At 59.7% G+C, this 18,837-nt stretch overlaps 1 protein-coding gene across 1 annotated transcript in view; it reads left to right on the plus strand.

Annotated features, from left to right (window-relative positions):
* The first annotated feature begins 1,331 nt into the window (after positions 1–1,331).
* DNAH10 (dynein axonemal heavy chain 10) overlaps positions 1,332–18,837 on the plus strand; it is a 63,809-nt gene continuing 46,303 nt past the window's right edge. The window contains exons 1-19 of the mRNA XM_054712761.1: positions 1,332–1,615; positions 3,609–3,672; positions 5,039–5,139; positions 6,377–6,485; positions 7,110–7,225; positions 7,440–7,656; positions 9,158–9,315; positions 9,974–10,204; positions 11,165–11,355; positions 11,986–12,184; positions 12,921–13,115; positions 13,783–13,953; positions 14,491–14,667; positions 15,008–15,133; positions 15,805–15,980; positions 16,322–16,473; positions 16,923–17,087; positions 17,764–17,971; positions 18,234–18,390. Coding sequence (XP_054568736.1) covers positions 1,379–1,615; positions 3,609–3,672; positions 5,039–5,139; positions 6,377–6,485; positions 7,110–7,225; positions 7,440–7,656; positions 9,158–9,315; positions 9,974–10,204; positions 11,165–11,355; positions 11,986–12,184; positions 12,921–13,115; positions 13,783–13,953; positions 14,491–14,667; positions 15,008–15,133; positions 15,805–15,980; positions 16,322–16,473; positions 16,923–17,087; positions 17,764–17,971; positions 18,234–18,390 — 3,150 coding nt within the window. The 5' untranslated portion in view covers positions 1,332–1,378. The remainder of the gene's footprint in view (positions 1,616–3,608; positions 3,673–5,038; positions 5,140–6,376; positions 6,486–7,109; positions 7,226–7,439; positions 7,657–9,157; positions 9,316–9,973; positions 10,205–11,164; positions 11,356–11,985; positions 12,185–12,920; positions 13,116–13,782; positions 13,954–14,490; positions 14,668–15,007; positions 15,134–15,804; positions 15,981–16,321; positions 16,474–16,922; positions 17,088–17,763; positions 17,972–18,233; positions 18,391–18,837) is intronic.

Consider the following 18,837-nt stretch of genomic DNA (forward strand, 5'->3'; position numbering starts at 1 on the left):
CGTGGCGTCCTAAAACGTAAACCCGAGGATTTCTTCCGCAATTGAGAATCTGATTTCACCCCGGAAGCTGAAGAGCATCCTGGTAGTGACGGAGTCCTGGGCCGCTCGGATGTCCTGAGGGGTTCTGACAGGGTCAGGGGGAGCCCCTGGGCTTTCCGTGACTTGGAAAAGCCTCGCCTCCCAGAATGCCCAGCCGCGCGGGCCTTTTGTAACGGCCTCTGCTCCGTTTTCTACCTGCAGAGGTTTGACGAGGCACAGAACACCTGTAGCCTAGGCAGCTCTCAGGGACGTTTAGGACCCTCTGGTTTTGGAAAACAAAAATGAAAAACAACTTCAGCCGCTGCCCTGCAGTCTGCGTTAAACACCACACGTTTCTCGACTGAGGCGTTGAAGCCAGGTGTGCGCGCCTGCCACCCGGGCTCTCCAGCAAGGCGACGGGCATCGCCATCCCAGACCGGGACACAGGGCAGTGCCAGGGACGCTTGGGCAGCCAGCCCCGAGCTGAGCGCTGGCTTAGAATCGTGAGGACCCTCAGGACTCCCCCCTCACTCCCAGTGGGAGACCCGGCAGGACTAGGGGCTCAGGGCCGGCCTGGAAGGAGGGCTCAGCGCTGAGCAGCAACACCGTGGACAAGCCCTCCTCCCCCGATGCATGAAAGGACGCGTGCGCATCTTCCTCTCAGTGTGGAACTTTTTACTAATGGAGAATAAATCTATATTTTTAAAACGTGAGCGTTCTGCTTTATTATTCCCTGGCTTGACTAGAAAGCCAAAACACGCGGCCCCTTTGTGATCACCCCCCCACACACACCCACACACAGAACTTGTCCCTTCAACCTCTTGTCCCTTCAACCTCTCCGCAAAGCTATTTGCTCCTCCGACCCCCTGTGATCCAGAGGCCTGGGGGCTGGGAGAGTCCTCCCTGGCCTCCAGCGGCCTCTGCCTCGAGATCCTGGGGCCTTGTCTTGTCACCGCTCCGGCCTCGGTTTCCTCACAGCCAAACGGGCAGGTCGCCAGCCCAGAGACTCCCAGGACAGGGCTCCCGGCGCCCCGCGAGGTCCGCAGTGGGCGGCCCTTGGGCCCCACACCAGGGTGCGTGCTGCCCCCCAGCGGGGCTCGGAGGCAGGGTGGACCCACGTCTCGGGAGGAGCCCCTCACCCCTCGGCGCGCGGGCTGGGGGGACCCAGGCTTCTCTTGAGGGCTCGGACCCACCCTCTCCCGCGTCTGGGCTCGCGCCTGTGCCCGCGCGGGGACGGTGCGGGCGTGTCGCTGGGCTGCAGCCGGCCCGCGCGGGGGCGGCCGTTGCCGGGGCGGCCGTTGCTAGGGGCGCCGTTGCCAAGGACGCCTGCCTGCCGGCGCTGGGCTCCCTTCGCGGCGCCATGGACGACCTGCGGGTGCAGTGGATACGCGACCGGGTGTACACGGCCTTAGGCCTCACGGAGCCCCAGCTCTTCGAGGAGCTGCTGACCCGCGACGACGGCGAGGCCGAGGACCTCATCCTGCACTTCCTCAACCAGACCAGCGAGGAGGAGGGCGCCTCCACCCTCTTCTTCTACCGGAAGGTGGTGCCGGAGGAGGTGGAGGTGGAGCTGGACAACGGTGAGCCCGCCGCTCCCGCCCCCGCCCCCGCGCGGCTGCCCACCCGCCCTCCGACCTCGGCCTCCCTCGGGTGCCGGCCCGAGATGGTTGTGGTCGCCCACCCAGGGCAGGGACTGTCGGGGTCCCGGGTGAGCCGCGGGGAGCTGCCCCTGCTCGCACAGCCCGCTGGGAAAGGGGCCCTGGCGTGCCGAGTCACGGCGAACGCTTATTCCGTGCGTCCTCGGCACCAGGTCCAGCTCCACGCGCTTGTAACAGCTCGTCCATGCTGTGAGGTGGGAGCATTGTTAACCCATTTTACAGATGAGCAGGCTGCGGCCCAGAGAGGCCTAAATGACTCACCACGTAGGTCACCCAGGCAGTCAAGATTCAAGAACAGGAGCCACTGCTCAATGACAGGCCAGAGACCGGCCCGGATGCTGGGGGCGACACTCCATCCGGCCTCTCCCTGACGCGGCAGGTGTGCCCAGGGCGGGAGAGCGGTCCTTGCTATCTTCCGTGGTTCCTGACATGCAATTGGGAAGTAATGTGCAAACGAGGTTTTAAAAAGGACAGCCTCTTTTATTTATTTATATTTTTAAAAAATATTTTTATTGATTTCAGGGAGGAGGGAAGGGAGAGGGAGAGGGAGTTAGAAACATCCATGATGAGAGAGAATCATGGATCGGCTGCCTCCCGCACGCCCCCTACTGGGGATCGAGCCCGCAACCCGGGCCTGTGCCCTGACGGGAATCGAACCTGACCTCCTGGTTCATAAGTTGATGCTCAACCACTGAGCCGTGCCAGGCAGGCCATACACTTATTTTTCATTGTAGAAAAAGCCAAAACCACAACACCTAACCACCATAACCAATCGCTAGCGGCACCCAGAGAGAGGACCACAATGCATTTTGGAATCCATTCTTCCAGCCTTTCATCACTCTCTCCCAGGCAGAGCTTTGGACTTGGGTGTTACATTATAGCAGGACCTTGAATTTAGACTCTCACTATCACCAAGTGAAAATATGGACACAAAGATACAGGAACAGGATCCCCTACTTAACATGGGCCAAATTTCAGTAACCCTGATTTTGTACACTTTATGTGTGTGTGTGTGTGTGTGTGTGTGTGTATACATACATATATATATATATATATATATATATATATATATATATATATATATATATATATATATATAAAGACCCTAAGAAATGGACTCGACTTGCACCGCGTGTGACCGCTGAGGGCTCCTTTTAACAGTTTGGTGGCTGTTTGCTGTGCTGTGTACACTCACACGTTTAGCCCAGTGTCTCCTGGCTGGATGTCCCCATTCTACATGGACCCAGATTACATTCTCACGGTAGAGGGTCCCCCTGGTTGATTCCCGGGCCCTCCAAAGGGTGCTGGGAAACCTGCTTCCGGGCTGCCTCTGACTCTCCCCCGTCCTTCCCCTCCTGTTTGGTTCGTCTCCACGGTCGCCCCATCTGAGGATGCCAGTGCACTCCCTGCTGCAGAATCGGCACGTCTGCCCTTTGCCTCGGCTACCCTGGATGTTTCTGTATGGCCGTGCTGGCTCACAAACTGGCCGCCTGAACATGGCGAAGGGCAGGTGGACTGGTGACAGACGGGTTTAATGAGCCAGGGGGCGTCCACCTGAGGGTTGCTTTGGGCCCTGGCGCATCGAGGATCGCCAGGACCTTGGTTTACCGACAGGCCTCTCCTGGGAGCAGTCGTGGTCCGCATCCACGTGGTCTCAACCGCGCACGCGGCTCTCAGGCTGCCCCCTGGGACGGTGGGCGGAACGTTCCATTCCAAGGGCAGGGGAGTGGGAGGGACCGCTTACTGCCCGGGGCCAGCTTCCGGGTCAGCCGGGGTCACTTCCGCTCGGAGACCGCCTCCCATAGGCTGGGCTCTCCCGCCACGCAGCTGCGCGGAGAGCTGTGAGGCCAGGTGTCTGCGGTAGGGAGGCAGCGAGGACTTACTCTTTTCTTTCCATTTCTCTGCTGCGAAGACGAGCTGTCTGCCTCGGAGGGGGATGAAGAGGAGGAGGAAGAGACCAAGTTTCTGAAGATCGACTCCATGGACAAAGTGTCAAGTGCGGGGTTCGGCGGGCAGAACCCAGGAGGTTCGTTGCCCGGACCGGGCTCATGTCTGCTCTGTACCCGAGTGATGCCGGGACGTGGTGGGACGTGCAGAGGGACCTGCGGGGGGTTGACAGGCGCATTATTAGCTCCCGGGGCTGCCAGCTCCAGTGGCCTCCACGGGCGGCCCTGTGCAGGCCGCAGGCCCAAAGGGGAGCTGTCAGCCGGGCCGAGCGCCCCCTGGCGGCTCCCGGGGGAGCCCCCTTCTCCCTCCAGCTGCTGTGGTTGGTGGTGGTCAGCCCTTGGCTGGAGGCGCATCGCTCCGCTTCGGCCTCTGGTCGCGTGGCTGTCTTCCCGCCGCGTGCCTGTGTCGGAATCTCCCTCTCTCTTCTCCTGTGGATGTAAGAAACGTCCACGCCTGCAGAGAGTTGTTTTTCTTAAAAATATGTTTTTACTGATTTTAAAGAGAGGAAAGGAGATGGAGAGAAACATCCATCCGCTGCCTCCTGCACGCCCCCTACTGGGTCAGAGCGGCAACGCAGGCCTGTGCCCTGTGGGAATCGAACTGGCGCCCTCCCCGTGCACAGGCCGAGGCGCAACCCACCGAGACACACCGACCAGGGCCGCAGGGAATGTTTATGAGTCTGTTTGGGCCAAACTGATGACATGTGCCTGGGAGCAGGTCGCAAAGGCTCCTAAGGGTAACACGTTGCAGTTTGAGACGAAGGAGGGCACGTGAGGAAGACGACAGGGACGCGGGAGGAAGAGGGGGATTGGGTTGACAGGACAGTTAGGATGATGTGCGCCCTGGAGGGGGGGCCGCTGGAGGCGGAGCCCTCTGAAAAGAGGCCTTTCACAGGCCTGAGAACCTTTGAACGGACCGGGCTTGCTTGAAGCAAAGACGAGAAGCGCTGTGCCTGCGGCTGGCTCCGCACCGTGACCTGCCAGCGGGAGTGTCTGACCGGGCCGTTATCTAGATTCCTTCTCTCTGCGTCCCCCACAAGTGTCGAGTTTTGTAGTGAAAAGGGAGTACATGCTAACGTGTTAGCTGTGATTCTCTTCCTGATGATAAAACTGCATCTTTCAAAGTAAAACTCTGGGGAGTTGCTGGTTGGACACAGTCATAGGAGACACACACGCACACATGCACACACATGCACACACATGCTGAATTTCTGATTGAGGACCCATCCAAAATGCAAACAGCCCTCCCGACCAGAGGGTAGGTCGAGGCTACGAGAGGATGCATTTGGGAGAGACGGGTGTGCAGCCTTTGAGGCCGGGCTGTGGAATGACATGGGCTCCATGCAGCGTTTGGTCCTGATGGGAGGGAACCCACTTCTGAGTGGCGCCTCTTGTTCCTTGAATGACGTTCTGCAGCTAAGAATGTGCAGTCGAGAGCCAGTTCCATGTATCAGTCCGTGATGAGCACAGAGGATGACGACTGGAGCAGAGAGAGATCGGAACACAGGCTCTCCAAGGTACGCGCGCTTCCTTCTCCGCGGGCGGTGACGGGAATTTGGTGCCTCCCGAGGAGGCTGGGTGACTGACACCGGTCATCCGAGGCCCGGAGAGGACAGACTTCTGTGTGGGGAGTCCCCGAGGCCAGCTGGGATCGAATGGTTCGCTGCACTGACTCCCAGGACCCAGGAGAGCTGTGGTAGTCCCAGGGAGTTTATCTCAGGGGAAGCAGGCGGATTGGAGCCAACAAGGAAAAAGGAGGCGGGGCAGAGGCCAGCAGAGCGCAGGCCTGAGCTTCCCCTGGCCTGGCCAGCGGGTGGGGATAGACGTGGACAGAGCTAAGTCTCCCAGCGGCTGCGGCTGCGTGGGACAATAGGTGTGAAGTATTGCAAATCAGGGAAGCTCCCCTGAGCCTTGGTGTCCAGGGGTCAGTCACACAGGCGGGAAGTGCCCTCATGTCTCACGTTAGCTGCCCAGTCCCAGCATCCTCAGAGGTCAAACTGATACAGTGGGACCCTCGGCTCCAGGCAGACGGGCAGTCACCGTAAGTCACCGAGGTGGTATAAACTCCTCAGGTGTACAGACACTCATGCACCCGGGTCACTCAGGGCCAGATCCAAACACTGCAATGTGCGAGCTTTGGGCAACCCAGGCCTGCTGAGTTAACCCTTTCCTGCACGGGCCCCGGGGGTGCGGCTTAAAGCTGGGATGCAAGCATTTAGCCTGACCTGTGCTGAGGGAAATGACGCTTAACTGCTTTATGGATATGCCCCACCCCCAACACGGAATTCAGTCTTGGTCTGTTGCAAAGCGTGGCCCAGAAAACTCGCAGGTTGCTGTTTTTTATTTTTTTAAAATAAAAAAAATACATTTTATTGATTTTTTACAGAGAGGGGGAGAGGGATAGAGAGTTAGAAACATCGATGAGAGAGAAACATTGATCAGCTGCCTCCTGCACACCCCCTACTGGGGATGTGCCCGCAACCAAGGTACATGCCCTTGACCGGAAATGAACCTGGGACCCTTGAGTCTGCAGGCCGACGCTCTATCCACTGAGCCACACCGGTCAGGGCGTGTTGTTTTTTAAAACCGTGAGTGGCTCGTGCCTGAGGTGCAGCTGCGTCTGCGCTGTCAGGAGTGAGAGCAGAGCTGGGCCTGGAGGGGACAGCACAGGTGAACGGGGGGGGGGGGGGGGGGGAGGGGGTTAGGTCGTGGGGTGACTGGATGTATCTCCTGGGCGGCGCTGCCCCGTTTCAGAGGACCATTAAGCACATTGTGGACAAGACGCATCTCCACGTGCTCTGCACTCCTGTCCCCGAGGAGTTTCTGGCCCAGAACGTGGTGTTTTTCCTGAGAAATACAAAAGGTACCTTTCCCGAGCGTGTGCACGATCGCGGGGCGTGCGTGCTAGAAAGAATGTGCCCAGCAAAGCACAGTGCACGTCTCCACGGATGGGGGTGCACCGAGGCCGGAGCGTGAGAAACATCGGTGCGTTCCCACTTTCCCTCGTTAGATTGAAATCTGAAGTCCAATGGCATTCGAATGTGGGCCGTGCTGATGGGTCCCGGTGGTGCGGTGATTCCGATCCGGGCAGCAGGGCAGACCGTTAGCAGATGTGTCCTTAGAAACCCCAGGGTTCAGGAGGCACCGTGCCGGTGGCCTGGGGGGCACGGATGGGAGGCGGAGCCCCGCAGCGCAGGGAGCCCCGCAGGTGTTTCCTCTCGTCCGGCTTCTGACGGGCTCCTCCGTGGAGGGCTCGGGCGCTGCGTGTCCCAGTCCGGACCCCGGTGCGTGTGTGTCTCAGCGCCTCGTAGGCCAGGGGAGCCGTGTGAATGGGAGTGGCGTGGACTCTGAGTCTGTGGCCGGAACGCTCCTTCACTGCCCCTCGGGTGTACACGGCCTTAGGCCTCACAGAGGGCGCCGGCCCCTGGCCTGCGGGTGTGAGCCGTTTGCCTGCGCCCGCAGCCCCCCTGCACCCGCTCCCTTTCAGAGACGATCTCGGAAGCCAGCTACATGAAGGAAGCTATGGACATCATGCCCGAGACGCTGGAGTACGGGATCCTAAACGAGAACATACTTCACTTCCTCAGAGACATCATATGCCAGGTGAGTGTGGGCGGAGGAAGAGCGGCGTGTGGCGTGTGTAAGATTGAGGCCTTGGAGTCGCCGTGAGCAGGCCGCCGGCAGCTCGTGGTTCCAGGCCCTGTCCTGGGCTCTGTCCTCTCGTGTGTGCCTCTGATCCCAAGCCAGGGCATTCCGAGAGCACACGCCATTGACACGAGGTCGTATGGTGATTGGTCCCATCCACTCGGCGTTTCAGGTGTTCTTGCCGGCTTTGTCCTTCAATCAGCACAAGGAGGCGAGCGTGGCTTTGCCGCCGGGAGAAATGCTGGACTCGCTGGAGACTGAAGCGGACCTACTGAGCATGCCCGGGGAGGCCGTGGAATATCACGGCATTCAGTTAATACGGGACGAGTTCTTAATGAACATCCAGAAATTTGCAAATAACATTCAGAGAACAGTGCAGCAGCTGGAAGGTGAGCTTTCAGTTCTCTCCTTTTAGTTAAGCGTGATGAATTCACTCGAAAAGGCAATTTCAGAGTCCACAAGCTTTTTTGTTTTAACTTAGGATTCTTCTTCTTTTTTAAAAAATATTTTCTTACTGATTTGAGAGAGGAAAAGAGAGGGAGAGGGAGAGAGAGAAACATCAATGATGAGAGAGAATCATGGATCGGCTGCTTCCTTCACGCCCCCTACTGGGGATCGAGCCCGCAACCCCGGGCATGTGCCCTGACCTCCTGGTTTGTAGGTCGTAGGTCGATGCTCAACCACGGAGCCACGCTGGCTGGGTGGTGCACTTTATTTATTTTTTTTAATAGAGAGCATTTACTTAGAAAACCTCAGGGTGGAAGAAGTAATTCGTAGAAGACATGGGCTTAGAAACAAGTTTCAGAGGCAAAGGAGGGGCCCGGGGAGCTCAGAGGTCAGGAAGGTAAAGGTCAGTGTCTGGGAGCAGGAGGGGGGGTGTGCTCCAGGAGGGGGAGGCGCTGGGTGCTCGTCCTAAGGGCTTTAAGGGGGAGATTTCAGGGGAGGCCCCGGGGGAGGAGCCAATGGAACATTCAGCAGCTCCCAGGTGAGTCCTTTCGGGGCCGTGGTCTCCGCTGATGGATTGGCGGCGCCAGGGCGGGGCCGTTACTCACGGCACCTGGCCCTGAGGTCAGCCTCGGCGCTGCTTATCGGGTTTTGCTGACTTTCTGGGCCTGGAGCTGAAATACACCCGAGGCCGAGATGTTCTCTCTTTAACCATCTCCCATGCCCGTCCGTGTGCATTAGAGGTGGTTGGGTGGTGTGTATTCCGACTTCCTGTCCCGCAGATTCGCGCATCCAGTGGACAGATCTGCACACTCCCCCCCCCTCCTCCGCGCTCTGCGGCACCTACAGCAGGACTCTGCCCACAAGGGAAGCTCATACATGTTAGCTGTATTCTTCTGGTTGTTCATGTTTTTGTTTTGTTTTGTTTTGTTTTTTTAAAAATTGGCCCTTCTCTTTTTTTTATCCTCACCTGAGGATATTTTTAAAATTTATTTTTAGAGCGAGTGGAAAGGAGCGGGAGGGACAGAGAGAAACACCGATGTGCGAGAGACACATCGATGGGTTGCCTCCTGCCTGCCCCCGACCAGGGCTGGGAGCCTGCAACCCAGGGACATGTCCTCGACTGGAATCCAACCTGGGGCCCTTCAGGCCGCAAGCGGCCTCTCTCTCCACGGAACCCAACCAGCTAGGGCTCAGTTTTCAAACGGAAGTTAGTGGTTGTAAATTCAGGAACATCTTAAGTCATTACATCACTCGGATCGGGCTCACCCCTGGAGCAATGACAGATTCTCCACGCTGTTTCAGTTTCGCTCTGAGGAAATGCAGACGGTCGGGGCAGGGGTGTGTCGCCTCACACAGACTGTGGGGGGAGCCGGCGGGTCAGCTTGACCGTTATCGTCTGGAATCGTTTCCCCAAAGTGTTGACGAGCACTTTTCTCCTCGCAGGGGAGATCAAGTTGGAAATGCCCTCCATCAGCGTGGAGGGCGAGGTGTCCGCCCTGGCCGCTGACCCGGAAATTGTGGAGACCTTGGAGCAGTGCGTCATCAACTGGCTGGGCCAGATCTCCGTGGCCGTGGAGGGCCAGCTGAGGAAGACGCCGCAGGTACCGCGGGCGGCGCTCGGGGAGCCGGGCACAGGCCTCGCGCCTCCCTGAGGAAGAGCCGCGTCCCGGGTCCCCGCGGGCAGCCTCTTTTCTTACTGTTCTGGGACCTCCTTAGAGGATGGAGTAAACGTCCCCACGGTATTGGTGGGCTCTCTGACGTCCGCGTGACCAGGCTGCCTCCTGGGTTGGTGAAGGCAATGCTGGTGTCAGTCAGGCGGGGTGGGCCTCCCGGGACAGGACGCACAGCCCAGCTGGCTCCCGTCAGAAAGCACTGGTTGCCTCACATAACAGAAGTCCAGAGGCATCTGGCTTCAGGTGTGGTTTGATCAAGGCGCTGGCTGCGTTTCTCTGGGAATCTCAGTGCCAGCCTCCTCTCTGGGGCTTCCTCTCAGGCTGGCTTCCTTCAGGTCGCGGTTTGCAGCTTGTCTGGCCCTGCATCCCCCATTGTCCAGAGAAAGACCCCGGGGCTTTGTCTGGTCTCCCCGAGGAAGTCCTGAGATCCACTCGGACGGACCCTCCTGGGCCACGTGTCCATCCCGTCGTCCGTGGGCAGATCCGCCCTGTGGGGAGCGTGGGGTGCAGAGGCGCGGCTGCTGGAGGAGCAGCCCCTGTCCCCTCCACACTGACGCGGACGGCAGCTGTGTCCGTGTCCCTCCAGGGTCACGGTCCTCTGGCCGAAATCGAGTTCTGGAGGGAGAGGAACGCCACGCTGAGCGCCCTCCACGAGCAGACCAAGCTCCCGGTGGTCAGGAAGGTGCTGGAGGTGATCAAGGAGTCGGACTCCCTGCTCGTGGCCAACCTGCAGCCGGTGCTGACGGACCTCTTCAAGCTGCACATGGAGGCCTCGGACAACGTGCGCTTCCTCTCCACCGTGGAGCGCCACTTCAAGGTGCGCCCGCTTCCCTGGGGGCCGCGGGCACGCACACTGCCCCGGAGGCACAGGAGCCGTGGTGTGCTACCACGTGGCGGCGTGGTTCGGTGCATTGAACACATCCAGCGCTGTGTCCCCACCGTCACTGTCCCCGTCCAAAGCCGTCTCATCCCCAGCGTCAAGTCTGCGCCCTGAGCCCGCGTGCTCAGCGGGGCGCCTGCCCAGGGGCTTTTAAACGTGCCGTCCCTGCCTTTAGTCAGGGCACTGCCCTCTTTCCCCTTAGATCGCCCAGCGAAACCGCCTTTTTTTGGTCAGATCAGCAAGAGAGCGAGTGTATTTTCTGGCCACAGAACTTCAGTAACTAGTTGATGTGCGCCAGGGGGTGACAACGGCTAAACGCCGCTGCGTGGCCCTGGCCGGCGTGGCTCAGCTGGCGAGGCCGACGGCACGCTGGCTTTAGGTTATTCACGGTGTGTGTGTGTGTGTGTGTGTGTGTGTGTGTGTACTTGTATGCGAGTGTGTAATCTAGCCTCACCTTCAACGGTAATGCCCCTGCTGTCACGGGTTTATAGGCCAGTTATCTAGGTTCTTCTGGTGCACATAACAGAAGTGTATTTCTGCAAGTGCCGAGTGCTGGCAAATCATGTTACTTCCTGCCGGGGACGCGCAGCTTGGAAAACCCTGGCTGAGGTCACGTGCAGAGGAGCAGCTTCGATTCATTTGGTGACACTCTTGCCACTGAATTCAGTCTATTTATCTGTGCATATGACACCCATGACACCCACATGTTACACGTCTGTAAACTGCTTTGTCTGCTGTAATGGCAATCCTCCCCCTCACAGTCCGTGCAGACCTATTTTAAACCGTCGCCAGTGCCTGTGGGGGGAGCGGGCGCGGCGCGCCTCACACTGTGCTGTGGGCGCCCGTGGCCCGGGCTGAGCTGGCTGCCCTGCTCTCTCCCGCGCCGTCTCCGCCCAGAACATCACGCACGGCTCCAGCTTCCACGTGGTGCTGGAGACCATCCCCTCCATGATGAGCGCGCTGCGCATGGTGTGGATCATCTCGCGGCACTACAACAAGGACGAGCGCATGATCCCCCTCATGGAGCGCATCGCCTGGGAGATCGCCGAGCGCGTGTGCAGGGTGGTGAACCTGCGCACCTTGTTCAAGTGAGCCCCGGCGCCGCTGCCCCCCGGGCCCTGTCCGCTCCCCAGCTCAGCGCCGCGTTCCCAGGGTCCGCGTTCCCAGAATTCCTCTTCGTGGCCGAGTAATTCTCCCTCGTGGCGGTGTGAGCGGTTTTATTCTCTAGGACTTGGTTACCCTGGAGAGACCGAGGCACAGAGTCAGGAAGTTCTGGGTTCGGGACCCCAGGCCCCTCAGGTGGCACAGCCTCTGAGGATCAAATGTTGAAGGAGACACAGGTCTTTCTTCACTTCCTTACAAAAGAAATCTAAGAGGTGACACGGGCACCAGGGTCCTGGCACTGTCCTCCTGCTCCGATGTGGCAGCCCCTACCATTGACCTCTGCCCTGGGGCCCACGGCCACCGCTCCCCTTCCAGCTCGGGCAGACGCTCCCCGGGCGAGCGCAGCTGTGCCGCTGGTGGGCGCTGCCTCGAGGTCAGGGCCGCAGCGTGCATTCCTGTCCCACCCTTGCCAGTGGGACAGAGCGGCCGCCCGCCCGGTAAGCTGGAGGAAGAGGCCTCAGTGAGAACCCTCCCCGGAGAAACCTGCTCCCGGGGCCTGGGGCTCGGGCCCACCGCTCTCCGCCTTCCCTCCCATCTCGGGCCTCTGATCGCAGAGAAAACCGGGCGAGCGCACAGCACAAAACCCTGGAGGCCAAGAACACCCTGGACATGTGGAAGAAGGCCTACTTCGACACCAGGGCCAAGATCGAGGCCTCGGGGCGGGAGGCCCGCTGGGAGTTTGACCGGAAGCGGCTGTTTGAGAGGACGGATTACATGGCCACCATCTGCCAGGATCTCTACGACGTCCTGCAGGTAGGAGGCCGAGCGCCTTGGCCTTTCTTTTTTTAAAATATATTTTTATTGGTTTCAGAGAGGAGGGGAGAACGAGAGAGAAACACCAATGATGAGAGAATCACTGGTCGGCTGCCTCTGGCACGCCCCCCACTGGGGATGGAGCCCACAACCCGGGCCTGTGCCCTGACCGGGAATTGAACCGTGGCCTCTCGGTTCCTAGGCTGACGCGCCACCCCTGGGCCACGCCGGTCCGGTACCAGGCTCTTTTAAAGCAGTTTGCCTTCAGACGTGAAGTCCTCGCTGCGTTTATGGGTCACACTGTGTCCCAGAAACAGCCTGGGAGTGGGCTGCCCGAGAAGGAGCATTCCCAAGAACTCAGGAGAACGTGGCCGAGGGGGAGCCGTGGCAGGACGCGTGGCCAAGCCAGAGCCCCGCAGCTCCTGGCCAAGGGCCGCCGTCCTGGGAAATGCTGAGGCCCCGCAGGGCGCAGGGCCCCGGAGCGGCTCCGGGACGGGGTGTGAGACGAGGGAGGAGGAGGAGGGGGGGGCCTGGGCACGCAAGGAGGTCAGCTGGTCAGGGCGTCTGGCTCCTGTCCTGCGTGCAGCGGGCCCGGTACCACGGGCTCAGACTGGCAGGAGGTTGCCGGCGGGACAGGGTCCTTGTCCTCAGACCAGGCTTGGCGTGCGGTCCATTTGTCGCGAGAAAGTTCGATGCGACATGAAGGTGACCTCCTGGTGTTCCGTTGCTTGGGCAGGTGATGGAGGAATTTTATAACATATTTGGTCCAGAGCTGAAGGCCGTGACGGGGGACCCCAAGCGCATCGACGATGTCCTGTGCAGGGTGGACAACCTGGTCACCCCCATGGAGAGCCTGACCTTTGACCCCTTCTCCATCAAGTCCTCGCCCTACTGGAAGTACGTGATGGACGACTTCAAGATCGAAGTTCTGGCAAGTAACCCCGTCATCGATCTGGGACACGGACACCGCGTTCTCCCTTTTAAACCCGTCGGTGGTTTAGTTAGCCTTTGAGTTTTTGTACGTGTATTTTTTTTAATCACAGAGGTTAATAGCTGCTTTTTTGTAAAAAAATGGGAACAATACAGAAGAGCGTAAGGTAAAAGTGAGCATTCCTCAGTCTTCTTCGTCCCCACCTCTCCCGGGATGAATTAGTTTAAATCGAGCCGGGCACCCTGGCCTCGCTGCCGAGCCGCCTGGGTGGGGCGGAGAGGGGTCCTTGCTGCCCCTCCTCCTCCTGGCGCCTCAATGCTCAGCCTCCCATTGGTCTCTGAGGGGCGGGTTGGGCGAAATTCTCTCCTCCTGTAGTTACGTTCTCTCCTTCCAAAGTGGCCTCTGCTGCTGTCTTTGTCCGAATAATTAACATTTAAAAACCGTCTTTCCCGCCATTGCGTGCTGGCTGAGGGCAGCGCAGAGAACCAAGCGCCGATCTGCCGTCCCTGCCGCCAGCCGGCCTCCGCCGAAGCCCCTGGGCGCCTTCGCGAGGCACCGATTTATCGTTTTGCCTTTTTTTTCTTTTTTCCTTTTGCCTCTGCGGGATAATTGCGGTGGCATGGAGGATGTCTTCTTGACTTTTTTTGTTGGTGTTTTGTTTTGGCAGGTTATTGAGAAAGAGGCAAAAAATTTTATTGACGAATCTTTTAAGACGCTGCGATCGGCTGAAGCAGCGTTTGACATGCTTCTCAAGTTCAAGCACATCCGGTCACGGGAGGCCATCAATCGGCAGATGATGATGAAATTCAATGACATTCTCGCGCAGTACTGTAAAGAGGTAATGGACCGAAACCTACCGCTGCCGGCGCCGTGAACAGTCCAGCCACACTGGTCTGTCTCCCCCCCCAAGTTCAGAGCGACCAGGGCGCTTCCCCACGTCAGTGTGTCACGTGACACAGGCAGCCACAGCGCAGTGGGCTCTTGGCTGCGCGGAGAGTTCAGTGAGGATGACCCAGTGGGGGGTTCCCCCTCGCGTGGCCGTGCGCCCTGCGTGCGTGCGTCCTCCCGTAATCCCAGTGACACAGTCACAGGCCTCTGGCCACGTCCAGAGCAGATGTCAGAGTTTGTAATGTCAGACGGAGGCGCACAGTCTAGCTAGGAGGCAGTTTGGGACACTGCTTATGTTCAGCAAGAGGAAAATTACTGGGAAATACGCGAAAAAGCAGTGAATAGTAAGTTAAGCAGTAAGAACGCGACTTTGGACTATTTCTGGGCGGCCCAGCATTCATTTCCTTAGAGGCCTGTCTCCAGCTGAATGGCCTCGCCTGCGCGGTGGGCTCTCGCTCGCTCACAGAGCGCGTGCGCTTCTTTCCAGATCGACATCGTCAACAAAATCTTCGTCCAGAACCACGAGAACCCGCCTCTGTACAAGAACCACCCCCCGGTGGCGGGCGCCATCTACTGGGAGCGCTCCCTGTTCCACCGCATCAAGCACACGATCCTGCGGTTCCAGGAGGTGCAGGAGATCCTGGACAGCGAGCGGGGCGAGGAGGTGCGCAGGGCCCGCGGCGTCCCTGGCCACTGACGCTCCTTTCTCCCGCTCCGTCTCTCCCCCTAAGAATCACTGAAAACACGTTTTTTAAAACTGAAAGCCGTCTTGGTTCCTGGCCACACCGAATGCGGCTGCCGATCTCTGCTCGTCAGCCTGGGGCTCAGGCTTCGGCGTCTGTGACATTCTGTCTGCTTCCTTTTGCGGAGCGGGTAGACTGTTTCTTTCTGAGAGAGAGAGAGAGACAGACAGAGAGAGACAGACAGAGAGAGAGAGACAGACAGAGAGAGGGGGGGGGGCTTATTTCCAAGGACCAAATGAAAACGCTTGCGTTCTGTGACAGGTCAAACTGAAGTACCTGGAGGTGGGCAGGACGATGAAGGACTACGAGGACCGGAAGTACGAGCAGTGGAGGGACACGACGGAGCAGCTGCTGCCGACGCTCATGAAGAAGAGTCTGCTCATGAAGGTGCGGTGCCACGCGGGGGGCGGGCACCGTTCTCCCGACTCCCACCTCGGCTGGGAGGCGAGGGGAGGCAGGAAGGAGAGCGGCGGGACAGCAGTGTCAGCCAGGAAGCGCACTGGCATCGGCTTCGCTCAGCCTCAGTTTCTCCATTTGTCAACATGAGTTGGGTCCAATGGCGTAAAGCATTATTGAGCCACAGAGGGCACAGCTGGCCGCTGCCCACGTTTAATCTGCAGGGAGATGTGCCTCTTGTGATGCGTCCTCGTTCTTTCTCCTCGGGGCTGGCATGTAGCCAGTCTCACTCACTGCCTTCCGGCTGCGGGCAGGAGGCCCGGGCCGGCGGGGTTGGGTCTGCGGTGCCTGAAGGGAGTGACGAGGGCCGGGGGGCCTCCGAGGCCGCCGCTCCTCACTCCACCCCACGGTCTCACAGCATCAGCGTTCCCCCGTTTCCGAGGGCAGCTGGAATTGGGGAAGTTTAGATGCAGTCGCTCAAGTTTTGAGTTGGGGGGCTAAATGGAATTCGTTAAAACTCTGTTCACCCAATAAAATCGTGCAGCCGCGCTGGTTCCAGCCCGCTCCCGGCCCGGCTGTCCAGTCCACGTGGCGCTCGGGTGGCGGTGATCTGACCGCTCCCCGCCCGCCCTCCCGTGCTGACGGCAGGCTCGTCTCCCTAGATTTCTGCCAACCCCGAGGACGCCGCCGAGAACTCCGACAGGGGCACCACGTTTGCGATCAACTTCCCGTTCGCTCTCAGGGAGATCATTAACGAAACCAAGTACCTGGAGCAGCTGGGGTTTCCCGTCCCCGAATTAGCCAGGAACGTGGCCCTCCAGGAGGACAAGTTCCTCAGGTACCGGCCCCTGTCCCCACGCTGACGATCACGGGAGCCCCTGCCCCGAGCTTGCATTTCTGTGGATTTTATAATGACAACATTTACCAGGAGAAATAAGAAAAATAGGTTTTCCCTCACTTATCTAAACATAACAATAACGGACCCTTTCACGTGAGCGTAAGTGACGTTTCTAGTGAGAAGTAACCAAACGTTCCGAAGAGAAGGGACGTGAGAGGGAGAGCGGCATCGTCCGGTGGTTCTGCACGTCCCCCCGTCAGAGCTGCGGCCGGTCCCGGGCCCTGGCGGCCACCTGTAGGCCTAACCCTCGTCCTCGCCCGGCCCGGCTGTCGCTCGCGCAGGTACACGGAGGGGATCCAGCACATGCTGAGCCACTACCACATGCTGGTCGGGACGCTGAACGACGCCGAGACTGTCCTGCTCGACGACCACTCGCAGGAGCTGCTCCGCGTGTTCCGCTCTGGGTTCAAGAGGCTGAACTGGAACTCGCTAGGTGACGCGCCTCCTGCCGCGCGGCGGGCAGCGGCGGGTGGGGCCTGGTGTCTGGGTGCGGACAGGTGTGGTGGGCAGGCCCGTTGGGAGTCTAATTCATCCCGAGGCCGCGGGTGGGAGTGGGGATGAGGTGGGTGCTGTTTGCACAAAATCCACTGACCCGCAGCTCTCTTCCTTTCTTTCTAAAATTAACATTTCAATTTTGAAACGATTATGGGTTCGCACGCGGCTGTGAGAATGAGCGCGGGGAGATCCCGTGTTCCCTCACCTGGTCCCCCCAGCGCTACCTTCTTACTCACCGCAGCCAGGACATAGGCTGTCCCCACCCACAGGGCTCCCCGCGCCCCCTCTGAAAGCCACGCCTACCCTCCCGTCCCGACCTCCCCCCCGCCCCCCCGCAGCCTCTCGTCTGTCCTCACTTCTGTGCGTCCTCCCGCTCTCCCTCCGAAGGCATTTCCGACTACATCACGCGGTGCAAGCAGGCCATCGGGAAGTTCGAGTCCCTCGTCCACCAGATCCATAAGAACGCGGACGACATTGCCTCCAGGCTCACGCTGATCGAGTCCATCAACCTCTTCAAGTACCCGGTGCCCAAGAGCGAGGAGGAGCTCCCAGGTGGGTCCGCGGCTCGTCTCCTCGATTGTGGGAGGGACGCAAGCACCGTTCTGGTCGTGACTAGGAGCCCGTGCGCGCGCACGCACACACACACACACACACATGCACACGCACACACACACACGCACACGCACACACGCGCGCACACATACACACACGCGCACGCATACACACACACACACATACACACACGCGCGCGCACACACACACACGCACACACATACACACATACACACACGCGCGCACACACGCGCGCACACACACACGCGCGCGCACACACACATACATACACACGCACACACACACACATACACACGCACACACATACACACACACACACGCACGCACACACGAGCATTTATTCCATGAATGGAATGAAACCATTCTAACAATCGCACCCACGTACCTGAAGGGATGGATCATGGGTAATTCTTAGGGGCTCACGTTACTTGCTCAACAAGCCGCCCTAGAGAAGCAGGCTGCCCACAGGCGTGACCGCTGCCTGCTGTGCGCCGACGCCGCGTGGACGTGCCACGCTGCCACTTAGTGGGGCGTCGGGTCCGGCCCCCCCGACGTCGGTGGGGACCCGCTTTCCGCTGCGGGCCACGGTGAGGCTGCGTCTGCGGTTTCCGAGGGGGACGGCCGCGGGGGTGCTCCCTGCCGGTGCCTCCCTCAGGCGTGAAGGAGTTCTTCGAGCACATTGACCGCGAGAGGACCAAGGACGTGGACTACATGGTGCGCTGGTACCTGGCCGTCGGGCCGCTGCTCACCAAGGTCGAGGGCCTGGTCATCCACACCAACACGGGCAAGGCGCCCAAGCTGGCCTCCTACTACGAGCACTGGGAGAGCCGGGTCCACGAGGTGCTGACCAAGCTCATCCTCAAGTGAGCCCGCCCCGGGCTGAGGACGCGGCGGGGGGGAACTGTGTGCGAGTGTGAACGGGGGGGGGGGGGGGGGTGCAGGTACCGCGGGAAGCCCGCTCTGTAACCCGTAAAGCGTGTGAAATGTGCCCGAAAAGCCGGGTGTGTGACCACGCTCAGCCCAGCTCCCCCTGGCGCCCCAGAGGGCTGCCTTCTCAGCCTTTCCCCGCGGCTTCCTGTTGGCTGTTCGCTCCGCGAGCGCTGCGTCCCTGAATCACCCTCCTAGGAACTTGCAGTCCTTCAACTCGCTCATCCTGGGGAGCACCCCTCTGTTCCAAACGGAGACCATTCTGACGGCTCCGGAGATCATCCTGCACCCCAGCGCCAACGAGATCGACAAGATGTGCGTCCACTGCGCCCGCAACTGCGTGGAGGTCACCCGGGTGAGCAGGCCGGGGTCCTGGGTGGGCCCGCCCGCTGCCCGCCGCGGCGCGTTCCCGAGGGGTCGAGCACTCAGGGTCCCCCCCACCCCCATCTTTGTCCAGACCCTTCTAGTCTCTCCTGGCCCCCCGCTGTGGAGCTCTAGACTGTGGAGCATCCAAAGGCTCCATCGGGCCCCCCTTTCTTCCCTCCTTCCTCTGCTCTCCGCACCGCCGTGACCAGTTCTGTAGCTTTAACACGACCCCCCGCGCCACCCCGCAAGTAAACACGCACGACTAAGGAACAGTGTGGCTTACCCGCACGTCCCTGGCCTCAGGGCTCCTGTCATTGCTGGAAGCAAAGTGAGCCAGAGTTAGAGGAGGGCTTTGTGGCCTCCTCCCGAGTGGGAATGGTAGCACAGCCACCGCCGAGAGGAGTTGGAGGCTCAGCCACACGCCGCGTGGAGAGAG

This window comes from Eptesicus fuscus, chromosome 23, assembly GCF_027574615.1.
Source record: "Eptesicus fuscus isolate TK198812 chromosome 23, DD_ASM_mEF_20220401, whole genome shotgun sequence".
In the NCBI taxonomy this organism is placed as follows: domain Eukaryota; kingdom Metazoa; phylum Chordata; class Mammalia; order Chiroptera; family Vespertilionidae; genus Eptesicus; species Eptesicus fuscus.